The 20,263-nt window shown below is 47.3% G+C and overlaps 2 protein-coding genes across 3 annotated transcripts in view; both read right to left on the reverse strand.

Moving 5' to 3' along the window:
* The window catches only part of LOC307240041 (A disintegrin and metalloproteinase with thrombospondin motifs 2-like), a gene marked incomplete at its 5' end in the record, with an annotated part of 34,801 nt that extends 26,955 nt beyond the window's left edge, over positions 1 to 7,846 (reverse strand). The window contains 3 exons of the mRNA XM_080013616.1: positions 6,024 to 6,186; positions 6,470 to 7,023; positions 7,756 to 7,846. Coding sequence (XP_079869742.1) covers positions 6,024 to 6,186; positions 6,470 to 7,023; positions 7,756 to 7,846 — 808 coding nt within the window. The remainder of the gene's footprint in view (positions 1 to 6,023; positions 6,187 to 6,469; positions 7,024 to 7,755) is intronic.
* A 5,584-nt stretch (positions 7,847 to 13,430) lies between these two features.
* Positions 13,431 to 18,299, reverse strand: pfdn1 (prefoldin subunit 1). 2 transcript variants are annotated; one of them, XM_080013226.1, is made up of 4 exons: positions 18,166 to 18,299; positions 14,934 to 15,100; positions 13,698 to 13,782; positions 13,431 to 13,604 (listed from the first exon to the last, which is right to left on the reverse strand). In XM_080013226.1, exons 1-4 carry the CDS (start codon positions 18,196 to 18,198, stop codon positions 13,524 to 13,526), a joined length of 366 nt encoding a protein of 121 aa, XP_079869352.1. In that variant the 5' UTR covers positions 18,199 to 18,299; the 3' UTR covers positions 13,431 to 13,523. The 2 variants fall into 2 exon arrangements, with proteins under 2 accessions (XP_079869352.1, XP_079869353.1); XM_080013227.1 differs by having other exon boundaries at positions 13,431 to 13,607; positions 18,166 to 18,290.
* Positions 18,300 to 20,263: the final 1,964 nt, after the last annotated feature.

Consider the following 20,263-nt stretch of genomic DNA (forward strand, 5'->3'; position numbering starts at 1 on the left):
GCCCGGGGGTCTTTCGTGGCCGCAGGGCAGGGTACCCGGGAATTTCCTGCAGCTGAGGGTTGTCCACGGGGCTGTGGAGCCCCTTGCGCTGCTTGCAGGCGCCGCAACATAATACCAACCTTCTACACCAGAACCAATGGGGATAAATCATGTGCACACACCGGTGGAGATCTTAGACACATACACACACACTTGAAGTGCAGCCCTGCACCCTCCTGGTTGCATCCCTCTCCTTTCCTCCCTCATTTACTGCCATAACTATTACAAATTACATTTAGCAGACGCTTTTATCCAAAGCAACTTACAATTATTCAAACACCGACGGACGCAGCTATCAGGAGCTAAGTGTCTTGCTCAAGGACACTACAGCATGCTAGCAGGAGGAGCCTGGGATTGAACCAGCAACCTTTAGATTATTAGATGACCAGCTCTACCTCCTGAGCTACCATCCACCAACTATGACAGGAAGAGGCCACGTGACCAGTTATAGTCTCGGTTTTCCTGGACCTAATTCAGTTTTTCAATACATGTTGTCGTCTAATGTTTTTGTGTAAATGTTTGGTTCTATGTTTATTTGTCTCACCGTGGTGATCCTCCCCCTCTTGGAGTAGTGATCAGTTGTTTATAGAACCAAACATGATGAATAGTTCTCCAAAGAGGAGGGTTGGTGGTGGTTCTCCATAACCAAAAACCGTGCTCTTGTCATTCTACAGCTCATCCACAGGACAGTTATTGCAGCAGTTCTTGATGATTTAAGAATTAATAAAGAGTTGCATTGCAGGTTGAGAACTTGAACTCCTCTTGCAGACTAACTCTGTCCTGAATGCAATGGCATACAAATACTCTGTGTTGTATGCCCAGCATTCTGACAGCACAGGTTGAAAAAATAAAAAATAAAAAAATCTGAACTATAACAAAAATATGGGAAAATTGTATTGAAATTATAATTATTATTCTTTAAATATAAAAAAATGCTATTTGGCTCCTACATTTCAGGCCCTAATTGTGGCTGTGGTAAACAAAACAATTACTCGTACTTCAATTTTAAAGGAGCATAAACTTAAAGCTTCTTCATAACTTCATGAATGATCACTCTTCATATGAATGCTTCTTGTAGCAAACATAGCTCAATGATGGGGCGTTCTAATGTGCTCATCTTTGTCTTCAGTAGCGCACTTCTTACTTGACCCATTGCTTATATAACGGTCTGATAACTCTGGCCATCAACCAGGAGCTGCATGGATGTGCTCGTCGTCTCGCCTATCTCTCCCTGTGGCAGAACTCAAACTCAGTACATTCAGTACACAATAGGCCTTGGGTTTGGGGGAGCGGGTGGGGTGAGAGCTATGTGGGTAGGGATGTGGCGGGCGGCTGCAATCTTGCCCATCACGCTCCTGCCCCGGCGTGCTTCTAGTCTGTCCTGCAATTTCAATACCACTGATATTAGCTTGGAACACATACACTCCGAACAACATTCCACCAGACCAGGGTCTGCAGGACAGGAGGGGTGCGAGTGATTGGGATTCAACATGGTTGGAGGACTCGCACCCCCCCGCCCTGCAATTTTAACTGCAATTACCAACAGCACACATTGAGCACCAGGGTTTTCCAGGTTGGCAGGACGCTGGTGGGTTGGTGTGGAGATTTGGTTGGTCAGGGGGCAACCAGGTGGGCCCCCTTCCTACTGGGTTTGGGCCCTGGCGTGTTGCGACCTGGTGGGGCTGCGGGGAGCGCTGCCGGGTGCTTTCTGGGGCCCCTTGGAGGCTGCTTGCTACCTTGGGTCCCTTGGAGGCTGCTTGCTACCTTGGGTCCCTTGGAGGCTGCTTGCTATCTTGGGTGTGGGTTGGGGTGCGGGAGGCCGCTGTCGGCCCTTGCGCCCGTTGTGTGGCTTCTCTGTGGCAGATGCCCTGTGCCGAGGGCCTACATGTTGTGTTGGTCTGTCAGCGTGAGACCTGGCTCGGGGCCTGCGGTCTGTGCCTGCACATGGGGGTGGCCTGTGTGTGTGCGCCTCAGGGATGCAGGGTCTTCTCACGCTCTCTGGGATTGGTTTATGCTGCTCGGGCCAGGCGTTGCTCTATGGGCTTCCGGCTTCTCTGGGGGCTGCAGGGCAGGGTGTTCGGGGCTTCTCTGCGGTGTCTATAAGGCCGCCGGACTCAGGGGTGGCTTCGGGGCCTTTCCCGCTGCTTGGGAGACACTACGATATAATACCGACCTAATACACCAGTGTACGGGTGTGGTCCCGTACACTCACCGGTGTACGCACACACACACACACACACACACACACACACACACACACACACACACACACACACACACACACACACACACACACACACACACACACACACCCCCCCCCGCCCCCCCCGGTTACATCCTTCTCCTTTTCTCCCTCATTTACTACCTCTATGTTTATTTGCCTCACCCGTGGTGATCCTCCCCCTCTTGGAGTAGTGATTAGTTGTTTAAAGACCAAATGGTAAGATTGTTCTCCAAAGAGGGGGGTTGGTGGTGGTTCTCTGTAACCAAGAACTGTGCTCTTGTCATCCCACAGGTCGTCCTCTGGACAGAGTTATTGAAAACAGTTATTGATGATTAAACAATGAATAAAAAGTTGCATTGCAGGTTAGGAAGTTGAACTCCACTTGCAGACTCTGTCCTAGATGCAGTGGCATACAAATACTAATAATGTAAAAAAAAAAATTAAAAAATATATATTAAAAAAAGGATGTTGTGCTGATCCACTATGAGCACGAGATCATCAGAATCAAGATTTCTCCTTGAGATATTCCATTTCTGGCGTTCCTGCGATAAGGGATGATATTATTTGACCTACCTCCCTGGAACCTTCTCAACTGCTACACCTGCCAGCCGCGGCCGCACACTTCAACCAGCCAGAGGACGGAAGAGAAGCTGGAAATCCTCCCCTATCAAGATCCTGCCTTGCCTTGATTCCCTGTCTGTCTGTCTCTAGGTCCCTCTGTCCCTCTCTGGCTCCCTGTGTCTGGTGTCACTGCATTTTCCTGTCACTGCACACCTGTCCCCAGTCAGTAATATCACCACCTGTCCCAACCTTCCTCGTCACTCTGTTGGTGTCAGATTGTCGCATGTGTTTAGCGTCTCTGTTCCTGCATGTCTCTCTGGGTGTGTGCCCCAAACTCTCGATTCCTGATTCTCCGCCGGCTCCTCTGCTTCTAGTTCCTGGTTCCCTGCCAGTCTGTGAGTCCCTGCCTTCCCCATCACGAGTCCCTGCCTGTCCTGATCCCCCCTCTGTTGCCTGTTCCTGATTCCCTATGTCTACACATTAAACACCCGTACAAACTCCTAAAACCGTGTGTGTCCTGCATTTGGGTTCATCTTGACCACATTTTTAACATCCCTGGTCTTTCCTTCATCCAAAATGTTCAGGCATCACCCGTATTTGTACCTCAGTTCATTCCACTCCCCAGGACTAGTCAGACAGACTCCCCTGCTCACTTCCATAACACCAACCTCACCTCAACCACGCACACTGTCTCAAGTCCTCTGACACACGGCACAGGTGCACGCCTCCAACGACATGGTACTTGCTCCTATGTTAATTAAATAGTTTGCACTTACCCAGCCTGCTTTCCCCACATCTGCAGCCACCGCAATTCCTCTCCAGTGTTTATTTAAATCCTCTTCTCTGATTTTTTTTGCGTCCCGGTCCGGTGTTCTTAGACCTCCCCACAGGTTGTCCCCAGGTTCCATGCAGGCGCTCATCCCCAGCGAAACGCGTCTCTAAACTTTCAGTCTGCCTTCACTGTCCTTCTACTGTCTCCCAGTTATCGGAGAGTAATTACGTTTTCTAACGGCGCATTCACTCTTCTCCGTCCAGTGTTCCGCAGAAGTCCTATCCGGATCGCAACTCAGAAGTACACCGGGAAGTACGGCTGATTTTTTACATTAAATTCCAATCGATTAATGTTACCAGTGTAGAGGCAGACGGCTAATGTTAATGCCCGGCTGGATTCTGCTGAATGAAGTTTGTTCTCCATTGGCACTCGTCCGTGAGACGGTTTCCTGGTAATCGGTCCGCCACAAATCTTCAGGTACCAGATGGGCATTAACTGGCCACGTAGCCGAAGGGGCTCTCCCACACGCAATCACGGGCCACGTTGCAGAGGTGCTCATCCGGAACCCGGCGTCTGGCCCCATGTCCCCCATTCAGCGTCAGCAGCAGATCTACTGACCCCACGTCGTCAGAGCGGTAACAGTGGCGCAATTTCCGGCCACGTCTCCTGTCCGGTTCGCCCTCTGTGCAGTTAACTGGCCACGCCGCCAGAGCATTCATCAGCCTGGGTTCTACCGGCTTCATGCTGTCAGACACAGACAGAATTACCTCAGATTTACCGTTAAATAAATGTCTCTCTTTTCTCATTCTAGTCTCTGCTGATTGAATTGGTGATAATGATCGTCTGGCTGCACATTACCCTGATTATTACACGCCACTTACAAAATAAAAGATTATTCACTGAATAAAAGGAATAATTAAAAGATGATACCTTTTATTTCATAAAATTTGAAAGATAACGGACAGTGCATTTCAGAGCGAGGCCTTCAGGAGGCATCTCGCACAAAACCATCTCAAAATCACACGACCATAATCAACGCCCCAGGCTGTGCATAACTGCTTCACGTCATCAAGCCACAGCAGATGTAAAACCAAACTAAAGCAAAACATACCATTTTATAAGAGGTTGACATTATGTATGTTAATATTGTTGTTTTAAAGCACTTTTTCACTGTACATTTAAAATAAGCCAGTCGTGCTTGTTGCATAAATATTGTGTTTCAGTGTCAATGCAGCTTCTCCTGCTCAAAGAAACTGAGACAGCTCCACTAATGTCAGCAACTCAGATTCCAAGCTCAGGAAAATGGTTTTTCACAAGTAACAATTTCACTGATGTGATTTACAAACTAAAATCCACTAATTCATCACACACACACACACACACACACACACACACACACACACACGCACACAACACACACACAAAACACACAACACACACACACACAACACAACACACACACCACAACACACACAACACACACACAACACACACACACGCAGCCAGTTGCGACGTGGCAGAGACAAAAGAGAAACTTTCTCTTTTGTCTCAAAAAGTTCAAATTCCTGTTTTTTTTTCTGTGTGTGTGCGCATGCGTGTGTGTTAAGAGGTTGATCCAGGAATCTGCAAATCATCTCTGCAGCAAATTAAAATTGGGACACTGTGTGTGTGTGTGTGTGTGTGTGTGTGTGTTCACGTGGCTGTGTGTGTGATAAATTCACTCCAGCGTGGAGACACTACGTCATCACGTAATTCCGTCCCTGTCTGCTTACGCAGTACCTTCATTCTTCTTGTACCGTTGAGCGCGAGACAGTCCTTCATCTGGGAACTGGCCCCCAGGAGCCAGGACCTCTTGACAGCTTTCATCCATCAGTCAACAGAAGCTCCTTTGGAACGTCCCCCTAAATTTGACTCCCACCAAGGTTTGTCCAAGTCCTTCAACAGTTCCTTCAGGAGGATGACGACACATCCACCCTCCAGGAGGACAACAGGAAGACATCTACTCACGATGTCCTCCACCAACTTTCACTATCCACATGCAACAGAGGAAACACCTGAGCTGCTTGCTGGCGGCAGGAGGAGCCTCTTTCGCAATGAAGACCTCAGCCCCGCCCTCTCCGGCTGCTCAGTGTGGACCCTGGAAAATGCCGCCCTCACGATGCTTGAAGCATTTCATGCCCCAAGCTGAAATACTCAGTGGGTAGACTCCATCACCAAGCACCACCTTCGCTCCAACTCTGTCACTTCATCAGGTGCTGGAGGTGAGTGTTGCAGAGCCGCCTGGAGGGGGCAGCGCCACGGAAGACACGAGGAGATGTAGAGGAAGGAGAACCGTGTGTGTGTGAGTGTGAGTGTGAGTGTGTGTGTGTGTGAGTGTGAGTGTGAGTGTGTGTGAGTGTGAGTGTGAGTGTGAGTGTGAGCGCGCACCTTGCAGGTGGTCTGGCATCTGATTGGCCGGCTGCTGTTTGATGATGGCTGAGGAGCGGTAGACGATGTGTTCCCGTCCTCTCTCTCTCTCTCCGTCCTCCGCTCTCCCTCGCTCCAGCGGTTCGATGAAGAACTCTTCCTGCTCCGTCCGGATCATCCCAGCCTGCGGGACACACACTGCAACAATGAGGACTTAGAGGACAGTGGTCCTCAGTGGACAGTAAGAGGACACTTGGAGGGATGATGCTTAGAGGACATTTAGAGGACAATGGAGGAAAGTTAGAAGACACTCGGAGGACAGACAGAGGACACTAGACGGGCATATAACACGATAGGCTGTACATCACACCATCAGACAGACAGACTGACAGAGAAGTGGACAGGACAGGCAGAAATACAGTCAGATAGACAGGCAGGCAGACAGTAGGCCAGACAGGTGGACCCACCAGTCCGTCACAGTTGCTGATTGCCACGTTGCTGCTGCGCAGGTTGCTGATGTCTCCGCTGTAGAAGCAGTGTGTGTCCAGCAGGGGGTGTCGCTCGCTGCCCCCCGCCTCCCGCTGCCACTCCAGCACCGCTCCCGGGGCGACCAACCGGCTGTTCCTCCGCAGCCGCAGGTGAAACTCGCGACCAAATATGGTCACGTTGTAGTAGAGGGTGTGTCCGGCCCCGCCCCCCCTGTCCTTCTCTTGCTCCCGCTTCATCCCTCCATCACCCCCGACTCCGGACCCCTTCCCTCGCGGCGGGGCGCCCTGCGTGGTGGGCGGGGCGCCCTGCGTGGTGGGCGGGGCGCCCTGCGTGGTGGGCGGGGCGCCCTGCGTGGTGGGCGGGGCGCCCTGCGTGGTGGGCGGGGCCGTACAGTCTGGGGCTCGTCTCTTGGTGCGTGTGGGCAGGACGTGCAAATGGTGGGCGGAGACAGAGTGAGACAGGAAACGCCCCTCGGCGTCGGTGCTGACGGGACGAACCAGTCCAAACTCAGAGAGGACATGATGGAGAGAATCTGAGAGAGAGACAGGCGGAGAGACAGACAGGTAGATAAAGACAGGTAGAGAGAGAGAGAGAGAGAGCGAGACAGGCCGAGAAAGAGAGTTAGACACAGTCAGAGAGACAGTCGGAGACAGAGAGGGAGACAGTCAGAGGGACAGCGAGAGAGAGAGACAGTTAGAGACAGAGAGACAGAGCAAGACAGGCAGAGAAAGAGAGACAGTTAGAGACAGAGAGAGAGACTGTCAGTGAGACAGACCGGCAAAGAGAGAGACAGTCAGTGAGACAGTTTCATATGGATGTCAATCCCGTGAAGAGCGTGAGACAGGATGACGGAGGGATGAAAGAGAAGAACAGTTACACAAACAAACACGCGCCGTGTAACGTGAAGCCTGCTCTCTGAGCCGCAGACAGGTTTATGGAAAAATCGCAGAGAGGAAAACTGTCTCCCCCCCCCCCCCCCCCTGTCTCTCTGCCTTCGGAACTCAAAAGTCGGGGCGGTTACCTACTACAGTTAATACTGACAATAGTAAAAAGTATGACGAGTAAAGTATGACTGGTAATACTTTAAAAACAAGTATTAGTGGAGTATTGAAGTACTTCTGGATTCCTTTAACCTTGAACCGCGACGCTGCGTTAGAACGGCGCTCGGTGTTCAGCGGAGTAGTACTACTGTAGTGCTACTGTAGTACTACTGCAGGACTACTGGTACTAGTAGTACAGCAATAGTATTCTAGCGTGTACTGACCTGCGCTCCCGCTGATGTAAAGTCCTTCACAGCTGAGAAAAAGAAAAGCCAAACTCCACAAAGTGAAACGGCAAGCTGCAGGTCCGAGCATGACGGTGAGACGTGAGCGTGAGACAGGCAGACAGACAGGGGTGAGACAGATAAGCGATCTAACATATAGAGCTGTGATCTGGTTCTCATCACAGCGGAGCGGATCCCTCCCCCCGCTCCCCCTACTCATCTCTCTCCCTTCGGTCCCTGTTCCCCTGCATCACTGCGTCACAGCTCCACGCTGTGGAGGGAACCAAGAAAAAGTATTACTATGACGTCGTCAATATCAGCGGTATCGACAGACAGACAGACAGACAGATAGACAGATAGATAGACAGATAGACAGATAGATAGACAGACAGACAGACAGACAGACAGATAGACAGACAGATAGATAGATAGACAGATAGATAGACAGATAGATGCAGATAGACAGATAGATAGATAGACAGATAGACAGATAGACAGAGATAGACAGATAGATGCAGATAGACAGATAGATAGACAGATAGACAGATAGACAGAGATAGACAGATAGATGCAGATAGACAGATAGATGCAGATAGACAGATAGACAGATAGATAGACAGATAGACAGATAGATAGACAGATAGATAGACAGATAGACAGATAGATAGACGGATAGATAGACAGATAGATAGACAGATAGACAGATAGATAGACGGATAGATAGACAGATAGATGCAGATAGACAGATAGACAGATAGACAGATAGACAGATAGATAGACAGATAGACAGATAGACAGAGATAGACAGATAGATGCAGATAGACAGATAGATAGACAGATAGACAGATAGACAGATAGACAGACAGATAGACAGATAGATAGACAGATAGATGCAGATAGATGCAGATAGACAGATAGACATGCAGATAGACAGATAGACAGACAGATAGATAGACAGACAGATAGACAGATAGATGCAGATAGATAGATAGACAGATAGATAGACAGATAGACAGATAGACAGATAGATAGACAGATAGATGCAGATAGACAGAGACAGACAGACAGATAGATAGATAGACAGATAGACAGATAGATAGATAGACAGATAGATAGACAGATAGATAGACAGATAGATGCAGATAGATGCAGATAGACAGATAGACAGATAGATGCAGATAGACAGATAGACAGATAGACAGATAGATAGATAGATAGATAGATAGACAGATAGATGCAGATAGACAGATAGATAGATAGATAGATAGATCAAACCTGCAACAAACACCACCTTACAACTCCAGGGCTGTTTTGATGCTACCCACTGGGACCTGTTTGCACGCAGGCGTCTCAGAGGTGGACTCTGAGAACTACACCGACACTGCTTTTCTACAACAACAGCTGTGTGGATGACATCACAGTGAACAAGAAATATAGAGGTTTCCAAACCACAAACCGTGGATGAACGTAGAGGTACAACATCTTTTAAAAGCCCGCAACACTGCTTTTAAATGCGGTGACACCACAGCATATGTGTCACGCTACTGTGGCAAATGCAGGACACAACGGAGGCTCAGGAACAAAAGATGAAGGCTCAGATCAGGGCAGGAAGGTAAGACAGGACTGGCAGGCAGGCAAACGTGGAAAGGTAAGGCAGGTAGGTAGGTAGGTTGAGTAGGGCAAGTAGTCTGACGACCTAGTAGGTTTGACGCTGTAGCACTGACGCAGCGGATACAACAATGATCAGACGAGAGAACGGGAAACAGGTTATGTACAGGTGGTGTGGCCAGGAAGGTGGAGACAGCTGGCTTGATTGCTGAATGGGGTCAGGTGTGCAGTGGCAGGACCAGAGTGGCAGAGGAACAGGAAGCAAAACACAGGGCAGGCAGGGGTAAGGAGTCCTTGTGGAGGGGGCAGCGCAAGGGAGCGGGAACGCCAGGGAGGTCCACCCAACCTCGGGGCAGAAGAGCGGAGCTACTCCGGAGGACGACCAGGTAGGCGGGGCCACTTTGAAGGACGGTCAAGAGGCTGGGAGACCGCCGGGGAGACCGCGACAGTCTAAGAAACTGGTGTAGCCAGAGCAATAGGTGCCGCTGCATCTGGAGCTGCCTCTTAGCCTGGAAGCCGGGCAGCTGCTGCTGCACCTGGGGCTGGATGCTCGGGTGCCGCTGCTTCTAAGAAAGTGGAGGTAGCTGCGGCGCAGGGGCAGGTGACAGCCATGATGCTGTTGGTACAGCAGACAAACAGACAGGCACAGGCTGGATGTCGGCAAGGGCGACCAACGGCCTTGGGACCGGGAACAAACTGAGCCTCAGCAGGGGCGGCCGACAGCTCGGGAACAGGAATAGGCTGAGCTTTCAGGAAACTGGAGCGGCAGGGTCAGGGGAAAAGGGAGGCGAGAGGTGAGGTTCCCGGGCAGGGTTGGTGGCAGCTGGTGGTGGAGCCGCCTCTACAGCTGATTGGTGGAAACCAGCTGTCCCACGAGCGTAGTAAGTGTGGCCACCTCCATCGAGAGCGGAGTTTCCACCAACCAGCAGCGGAGGCAGTCAGATCGTTTTGTCACGATAGTGTCAAGTGTGCTGTGTGGTGAACCAAGATGCAGGACACATCGGAGGCTTAGTCTTAGGTGCAAAAGATCAAGAGTTTAGTGCAGGGAGACAAGGGGGTAAGGAGATTACACTGTTACCAGACCAAGTCGAGGGGGGGCACAGGACTACATACACTAGGGAGAGAAGAACAGAGAGGGAGGGACTGAGATGAGCAACAAGAGAATAGAAATACAACAATATGTTGTCGCCAGGTCAAACCTGAAAAAAGGCATAAAATAAAGGCCAAAGACATCCACAGAGGTGTAGAGGACCACTTCAACGGCACGGACACTCGGAGGCGTCAGGTCTATCACTGACTACAAGAGCAGCCCTGACCACACACAGTGATGTCACACTGTCCAACCAGCTCAACAACCTCATCGCTCGCTTTAAAATCAGCAACGATGGGACAAATGCTAGAATCCCAGCCGTAGGGGACCAACAGGTTCCCACACTGAGCAGACATGATGTACTGCGCAGTTTCCATGAGAAAACATTGGTGCCGGTCCACGTGTCCTGGAAGATTTCAGTGTCACAGACAAATGGAAGAGATTGTGGTCAAATATCATCTGTGTTTATTGAGCTTAAAAACAATTGCTAGGCAGTCTATATGAATAATGAAATCATGGAAGCATGTTGAATTAGATTTTTTTATTGAATATTCAAAATAAAAAAAAGTCCTGTCAGTTAACACTGTTTAAAAAATAAATAAATAAATATTACACATATTACGATTAATTTTTCTTTATATCCGTTCGTGATCAATAAGTAACAAGTGCAATTGCTTTAATTAACATTTTACTTAAATACAATTTTGATACAAATCAAAAAACAAAATAAATATGGCGAGTAGGTCTCATTAAAGAATAAAAGTTTGTGGTGTTGTACGTCTTGTCAACAGATTTTACACAATGAATATTTACCGTCTGCTGCCTACCATCTGCGTATGTAGCCTACTGTATCGCATACTGTGTCACTGTTCTGGGTTGTTCGGTGTTACCGTATTACTGCGCCGTACTGTTGTATACTGTGCTGTATTATCCCACAAACACTACCTCACTTTATTCACATGCCACTTAATGCACATATCTGTATATACATAAATAGTCTATCCCAAATACATAAGTCTATCCCATATACATAAGTCTATTCCCTTTATCTATTTTGTACCCCCACCCTGCATTACCCTTGAGTTGTTATTTTATTTTATTTTTTATTCTATAGTATTTGACTTACTGTATTACGTTTTAGGAATCAGTTAGTCAAGTAGAATTTTCTTAGGTAGCTACTTCAGTCTAGAACATACTGTGTGTAATCACCGGGTGTGTTGCATTGACATTTCACTGCATATACTGTATGAAAGTATGTATATGTATGAAAGTATGTATATGTATGATAGTATGTATATGTATGTGATGAATAAACCTCTTGAATCTTGAATCTTTGGGTCAGAACTTAAATATCCAAAAACACACCAAACTATGGATGTTTGTGTCCTTGTTGTCAAGGATACATCTTTGTGCTTCTGGACGCTGGCTCTGTGTGTACTGTGTGTACTGTGTGTATCTACAAGAAGAGAAAGCACAGCAACACTCGTTTTTCTTAAGGACACTGAAGAAAGCTGTTCTGCCCCAACAGCTGCTGGTGACCTTCTACCGCTGCACCACAGAGAGCATCCCAGCATACTGCATCTCTGTGTGGTATCTCAGCTGAGAAGAAAAGTCTCCAGCGGGTTGTCTCCAGCGCACAGAAGATCATTGGGAGACATCTCCCAGTTCTGGAGGACATCTACAGCTCCGGCTGCCTCAAGAAAGCTGCCAGCATCTGTCAGGACCCCACACACCCAGGCCGTCGTCTGTTTTAACTCCTTCCATCCGGCAGATGTTATCAGGCCATCTATGCCTGCACCTGCAGACTGAGAAATAGCTTCTTTCCTAGTCCACCAGACAGTCCAGACAGTGTCCCCAAAATTGTCTTCCAACTGACTTCACATACAGTACACACACATACTGCACTATGCACCAAACAGCACAGTTACACAAGGATCCACTCTCCCTCATTCCGTGTTAATGTCGGAATATCGTGTAAACAAACCCAGTTGTCGGGGATTAATATATCATCCACATTGTGTTTTCATGAAGAATCTACATCTTCATTCCGTACTGGACTGGTTTTGCTGCTGCATTGCACATCTGAGTGGTAGCACCATTAGTGCCAGACACTGTTCATACTGTTCGTTTCCTTATTGCTATTCCATCTTATTTATCGTTTCATTTGTATCTATCTACTGTTCTTTTCTGGAGTAAAGAACAGAGCATGGAAGTGCAGTGCATTGCACTGCTGCCTCACAGCAAGAAGGTCCTGGGTTCCATTTCTGCCTGGGGCGCTGTTGGCACTGTGCTCCGGTGGGTTATCTCCCAAACAGGGGCCTTTCTGTGTGGAGTTTGCATGTTCTCCCCGCATGGGGTTTTCTCCACCTACCATCAGTAAGGACCCCCACCCAAAACATGCACACGTCATGGTCTGACCAGCGATGGACACTCGTCACCAGGTCCCCGGGCGTCGACGGACGCTGCCCCCTGCTCCTGGCTGAGCCCCCGGAGCAGAAAAGTAGGAGCTGCTTGTTGTTGAAGCTTCCTTGTCGTTTCGTTTCTTACTGCAGTTGAAGGTTGCTGCTCTAACTTATGTTAGTACAGTTAATACTGTTATTAGTTACTACAGTGACTGTTACTGTTATTACAGTTAGTGCTGTTACTGAAGTGACTAGCTTTACTACTGTACTGGCTGTTACTACAGTGAGTACTATTATTCAAGTTACCACTGTGCACTATTACTAATGTTACTACTGTTATAACTGGGCCTGCTATTATTGCTACTGTTAGGACTGTATGCCACTAGTATACTGTAATAGATTACATTGTACTACATTTCCTTGTTTTATACTATAGTATATAATATACCACAATACATTATATTCTACTATAATGTAGATGTTTTGTTTTATTTGCAGTGTCTGATGTAAAGTGTACTACTGGGTATAAGGTGTATTAAATGCAGTACAGTTAATGTAAACGGCTTCACACAGAGTTTAAAGAAGAAACAAAAACTTTATTTAAACAAAGCACTGAGTGTGTACAGTTTGTGTATTTTGTGAGTATTTAACGGTTACTGGGTGAGTACTCAGTGAGACCTCCTGGCCAGCAGCATCTCTCTGATGTTTTCTTCTGCTTCTTTCACACTTTTCTCCAAGTATGACTTTTTCTGCTGGAAAACACAAGATACATGTACAAAGTCACTGAAATACCCATTAGTGCACATAGGGACAGTAGTGGGGGCAGTATGTCCGTGTTTTACCTCCAGTTCTTTGATTTTGTCGTCTGCATTTTTCTGTTTCTCAATCAGCTGATTAATGATCTGATCAACAGGCTGCAGAATGAACCTGGAGGGAGAGGAGGAGACAATCAGTCCTAATAACAGTCCACAAGGCCAAGGGAGCAAACAACCTGTTTTTGGGGCCCCTCCCTCTCCGCTCAGAGCTGTCCGGTGGTGATGGGGTCTCTACAGTCCTGTACATAGTGGTCCTTAAGGGGCAGGTTCCCAAAAATAAATAAATAGAAACTCACAGGGACCCCCGGGACCCCCGGCTCCGGTTCCAGGCATTTTACCGCTCGGTCCAACGGAGCGGCACAGTGCAGGTGCCTCCAGGTTCATGAGGAATTCCTCATCAATATCTTGCCCAGAAAACCTGCGTCCTCAGCACCCACTCATTTAAATAGATGAATACATGTGAAAAGCTCTCCTGATAAGAACCCCCCCCCCCCCCGCAGGTACCTGCCGCTCTATTTACAAATCATGTGACTGACACACACACACACACACACACACACACACACACACACAGAAAACTTGTATGTTTGTATAGTGAGGCTTCCAGAGTCTGTTCTTTTGCTTTTGAAATGCAAAGAACTTGTTGCAGATCACGCCCAGGCTCCTCAGCGGGCCCTGGAGGGGCCCGGGTGGAGGGGCCGGGTGGAGGCGCCCGCCGCCTCTCAGTGCACGCTGGCACTGCACCACAAAAAAATAATTGTTTTGAGAACGCGGTTCACAAGTCAGGGCGACCGACTCTTCTGACTCTGGTTCACTGTTGAACACAGGGCCTCCTCCTCCTCCTCCTCCTCAGCATCTCAAAGAAAAGGGTCAAAGCTTTCATCGCCAGCGCAGCCTGAGCACAGAGCAGCAGCGCAGACGCTGCCGTCACAGCCACAGACGCTGCGTCCGCACAGTTTGTCATTTGCAGGTGTTTGTCAAATTGTTGGATTTGAGTTGAGTTGGTCTGGAGCCTGGAGAGACACTGCTTTGGCAGTTGATACACAAGTCACTTCTCTCGCACATTTCAGATTTTGTTCAGATGTGAATTTACATTTCTCAAACAATTATTTCAACAATCATGAATTTTGAAAAATACGAATGAAATATAATTAGAAACAGGCTAATTGATTCTGAAGGGCCAACGCCTCGAAGGTGTGCGTCCAGCTCTGTAGCGCCGCCACCTCTAAAATAAGTACTATATAAGTACTATAAAGTACTCACATGCGGCCCACGCCCTCGTATGTGCGCGCGCCGCTCTCCAACGCCCCCACCTGGCCATGGGTCAGACTGCAGCGCTTCTTGGCTCGGTTCAGCGTTTCGATCTGCAGGTCGGCCATCTTCACCTTCTGCTGCGTGTCGGCCATCTTGGCCTGCAGCTCTGTGAAGGCCTGGGGGCGGAGCCACATGCAACCAATCAGAGGGCAGGGCAAGCCACGCCGCGCTAAGCTTCCTCATGCTACGCCGCTGGTTTTATTTTGGAAAAGTCATTATAGCACAGTCATTATAGTCATTAGATCCTGCAACATTAACATGGTAATTACTTTGTAATATGTATTGATAACATGTGATATTCAACAATAACATTGTAATAACAGCACATTATTTTAATAAATAAAGCCACACAATAGGCTCAAGAAATGAGCCGCTTCCCGGGGCCACGGCGCCCCCGGGGCACACAATATATTTTCGGACTTTTAGACTCGTTGACAAGTCTAAGTTTAAACTTCTTTTTAAACGTCAGGGAAATAAGTCGTTAGGAACATCCCTATTCTGAATGTGTTGGAACAGCACGGGGACGGAACATTTTGTTAATTTATCAGTAACACCAACACAATATCTTATAAGCAGCCTTTTAAAATATACACTTAATTTACAAGCATGCAGCAACCGCCTGTTAATTACCATCAAACCAAACCAGCTGTAATTATTTGTCCAAATGTGTCGGAACAACCAACAAGGAGAATGAACAATTACTTTTGTCAAAACTTGTTGCAAATAAAAAGCCCTCTAACATTTCATACATGCGTCCAGCGACACAACGATCAGCAACAACATTAAAACCTGTGACAGGTGAAGTGAATAACATTGATCATCTGATTCCAGTGTCACCTGTCAAGGGCTGGGATGTGTGAGGCAGCAGGTGAACAGTCAGTTGTTGAAGTTGATGCGTTGAAGCAGGAAAAATGGGCGTGGTCAGGGTCTGAGCCACTTTGACAAGGAGCACATTGTGATGCTGGACGACTGGGTCAGAGCATCTCCACAAGCACAGGTCTTGTGGCTGTTCCTGATATGCAGTGGTTACTACCAAAAGTGTCCAAGGAAGGACGACTGTGAACTGGTGACAACAAGGCTCATTGATGCACATGGGGAGCCAGGTCTAGTCCGTCTGGTTCCATCACACAGAGGAACTACTGCAGCACAAAGTGGTGAAACAGTGATTGTTGCTGTGATAGAAAGGTGTAGAACACACAGTGCATGGCAGCTTGCTGCGTATGGGAGCTCAGTGTCCATGCTGACCCCTGTCCACCCCTGAAAGCACCTACAATGGACACGTGAGCGTCACAACTGGACCATGGAGCAATGGAGGAAGGTGGAGGTCTGATGAATCACCATCATGTGGATGGGTGGGGTTAGGGGCCGATGGAGCATCTGTGGGATGTGCTGGAACAACAAGCCTGATCCATGGGGGCCCCACCTCCAACTTCCAGGACTTAAAGGATCTGCTGCTAACGTCTTGATGCCAGATACCACAGAACACCTTCAGAGTCTGGTGGAGTCCATGCCTCCACCTCACAGCTGTTTGGTGGCACCAGGGGGAGCTACACAGTATTAGTGTTATTGGTGGTGCTTTTAATGTTGTGGCTGACCAGTGTGTACTACAGCTTTTAAGGTTGATTTTGAGGCGCAGCCCCTGAATTATTTTTTCCTGTGACAAACCAACTGATGAAAAACCAACCAACTAAAATTCTTCTTGTCGACTAACGTTTGGTCTTCTTTTTGTGGGTACACCTAGCTCTTAAAAGGCTTCATTCATGGCGTTACAAAATTAAATTGAAGGACTTTCAGGTACTTTTTTTAAGTAGTGTTTTTAATTTAAGTACTCCACACAAGACAAATATAAATTTTCAATGTGATCTTTATAAATTAAACTATAATATATTTTTTTGTCATTGCCTTTTATATTAGTATATCTTTATATCAATGATTAATCTCATTGGCATCTGCTTTAGTGTCTATTTCCAACCACACTGGATTAAATCTACATTTCCCTGGCATAATCTGTTGAAAAAGCAGCAAAATTAAAGTACAGTATACATTACAGTTTGAATATTTATTAAAATAGTTCTTCAATTATCACATTATTTTCAAGGCCCATTCAAGCACTTCAGCACAAGATGGGCTATTTTCAAGGTATTCTACTACTTAACCCTCTGAAGATGAAATGGAAGCGCTTGAAGGACCTGCTAAGAACGCTGGTAACTCATGTTTCCAGGCAAAAACAACATGTTGTGCATCTTCTGTCAACAGATCATGTTTATTCACTTTACATATTTGTGCATATGTTGCACAATTGACACAACCACAAGTGTCAGTACAAGTGCAGTGGGTTTATTGTTTCATATTCCTTAGGTTGTGACTGCTTCCTGGTCGGCTTTACTTAGTTACAAAAGGACAAATAAAAACGTTTTATTTTATTGGGTTGGTTAATTTTTTAGATTTCTAGATTTATGTGTGATCATTGGGTTCATTGTGTAGTGATCAAATCTTGAATTATTCATTGGTTTTATGTATTGTTAGGTTCGTGTATATTGCCAGTTCTTCTTGCTTTATTGTTGATATTTTTGTACATTCCCATCTTTATCTTCTAATTCATCTTCACTGTAAATGACCGATTCTTTCGGGTCATTCTCAGGCTCTTTGACAGTTTCTCTTGCTGTGTATGTTATTGTGGCCTTTTTAGGACGCGAGCTGCACATTTTCCCTCCGTTGATCAACAAAGTATCCACGTGTCTGTCTTTCTAAAATGAAAACCATGTGAAAGTGAAGAGATTTTGTTGGCTCAAAAAAAGGGTTTTTCAATGAACCACCATGAACCACCATGAACCACCATGAACCACCATGCCTTAATGGTAAAGGTTTCACTAGTAAACCCCTGTCGGGTTGTTGTTCTTTAATTGTATTTATGTCACATTTTAAATAAAGTCGTGAACATATTCACGAATACAACAACTAACCGCAGCTAGCTGCCAGAAGCTAACTGCAGCTAGCTGCCAGAAGCTAACTAGCCATCAGACATGATGCTCCGGGTGCTAAAGCGAACGGTTATCTTTGCAGCAGCATGGTCCGTCGTGTTGCTAATAAACCTCAAATTCCTTCCTTTCCATCGGATCCTCAGTAGAAACTTCAGCCGCATCGCACAGAAAACCCTCACACGCGTGGTTCCTTCTTTTACCTTTTTCAGCTCCAGATCCACGGGCGCCGCCATGTTGCCGCAGCTGCGCGTCAGGAAGTTTGCGGCTTCAACTCGTAAGAAGCAGAAGCAGAAGGAGGTGAAAGCAGAGGGAGCAGGTGTCTGCACTGACACCACTGCAGCAGAAGCTCATGTTTGTTATACAACTACGAGGTTTTCTTTAACCTCAACACGACGAAAAATTTAAGAAGCTTGTTTTACATTATTAAAGGTTTTTATACCAAACATAACGTACAGTTCAAGTATTCTGGACATGAAGGTTAAGTATGAATACATGAAATCAACGAAGTGATATATGTGCACACATACATACATACTGTACATACATACATACACATACTGTACATACATACATACACATACTGTACATACATATACACATACTGTACATACATACTATACATACACTGTACATACTATACATACATATACACATACTATACATACAGACTGTACATACAGTACATACATACATATACACATACTGTACATACATACTGTACATACATACTGTACATACATACAGTACCAACCACAGGTGAAAACATGGTAACGTTGCTGGATGTGTTGCTGGGTGATAAAGCTCCCAGATGGCGCTGACCAGGAGCTCAATGAGCTGCTTCACTGAGAAAGAGCCTGAAATCCCGTCAGCAAAGTCTGCGCAAGCACCAAGGAACACGTTAGTAAGGGAGCCGTGCAAACCTGAGGGCGCCGCCATCTTGCTGCGGTGTCCGGGTGGCAGCGCTGCAGGAGCCGGGACCAGGCTCTGACGTCCAACTGGCAGCGACAGAGAAACGTTTACATACACTACTCACAAAAAGTTTGGGATATTTGGCTTTCCGGTGAAATTTATGGAAAATGTAAAAGGTTCACACTACAATGATATGATGTGATGAAAGTAGAGCATTTAAGTAGAAGATACAATAGTGATTTCCTCATCTCGGTGGTGCAGTGCATTGCACTGCTGCCTCACAGCAAGAAGGTCCTGGGTTTGATTCCCGCCTGGGGCGCTGTTGGCACCGTGCTCCGGTGGGTTATCTCCCAAATAGGAGCCTTTCTGTGTGGAGTTTGCATGTTCTCCCCGTGCTCACATGGGGTTTCCTCCACCTCACGTCAGTAAGGACCTCCACCAAAAACATGCACCCATCATGGTCTGACCAGCGATGGACACTTATCACCTGGTCCCCGGGCGCGTCCACGTACGCTGCCCACTGCTCCTGGCTGTGCCCCCGGAGGAAGGACAAGCCAGGATGGGTCAATGCAGAGGATCCATTTCACCGGCACCATCAAAGCGTGTGTGTGTGTGTGTGTGTGTGTGTGTGTGCAAGCATGTGTTGTGGAGTGTTGTGTGACGATTAAAGACTGTTTCTTCTTCTTCAAACAATTTATTGAAACAAAGGCCAACAACAGTGGTGGGTTTATCACAACAACAAATGTCAACATCTCAATAACTTGTCATGTGACCTTGAGCATCAGTTACAGCTTGACAAGGACGTCTCATGCTGTTCACAAGTCGACTTATTGTCTGCTGAGGCCTGGCCCCCCACTCTCCTTGACGGGGGCCCTCAGGTCATTGAGGTTCTGGGGTACAGAGTTAGGAGCCTCTACACGGCCACTCAGCTGATCCCATAGGTTTTCTATGGGATTCAGGTCTGGAGAAAGTGCAGGCCACTCCATTTGAGGTGCCCCAGTCTCCAGCAGCCGTTCCCTAATGATGCCACCTCCATGAGCTGGAGCGTTGTCGTCCATGAAGATGAAATGAGGCCTGTGTTGTTCATGCAGGGGCACAATGACTGGATGAATGATGTCATTCAGGTAGTATGGGCTTGTCACTGTACCATTCACAAAGTGTAGGACAGTTCTGTATTGACCAGACACACCTGTCCACACTGTAACACCACCACCACCAAAGGCTCGCAGGTTGCGGTTCCTCAGGGCACTGTTCACAATGAAGCGCTCATCAGTGTGGGATGTGGCCAAAGCAAGTCCACTTCTATGTCTTTCTGTGACTCTTCCAGTCTCTGTATCTCTGTTGCAAGCTGCTGATGACACTCTGTGACACTCTAAGCTCAGTGGCCAC

Source organism: Zeus faber (assembly GCF_960531495.2).
Source record: "Zeus faber genome assembly, chromosome: 14".
Classification (NCBI taxonomy): Eukaryota; Metazoa; Chordata; class Actinopteri; order Zeiformes; family Zeidae; genus Zeus; species Zeus faber.

Bases quoted from the DNA above. Each gene is read 5' to 3' on its own strand.
- pfdn1 (XM_080013227.1), bottom strand. From the start codon at position 18,198: ATGGCGGCGCCCGTGGATCTGGAGCTGAAAAAG. The intron at 15,101-18,165 runs GTAAAAGAAGGA...CTCCGCCCCCAG, and splicing joins TGGATCTGGAGCTGAAAAAG to GCCTTCACAGAGCTGCAGGC. The intron at 13,783-14,933 runs GTGAGTACTTTA...CTCTCCCTCCAG, and splicing joins TACGAGGGCGTGGGCCGCAT to GTTCATTCTGCAGCCTGTTG.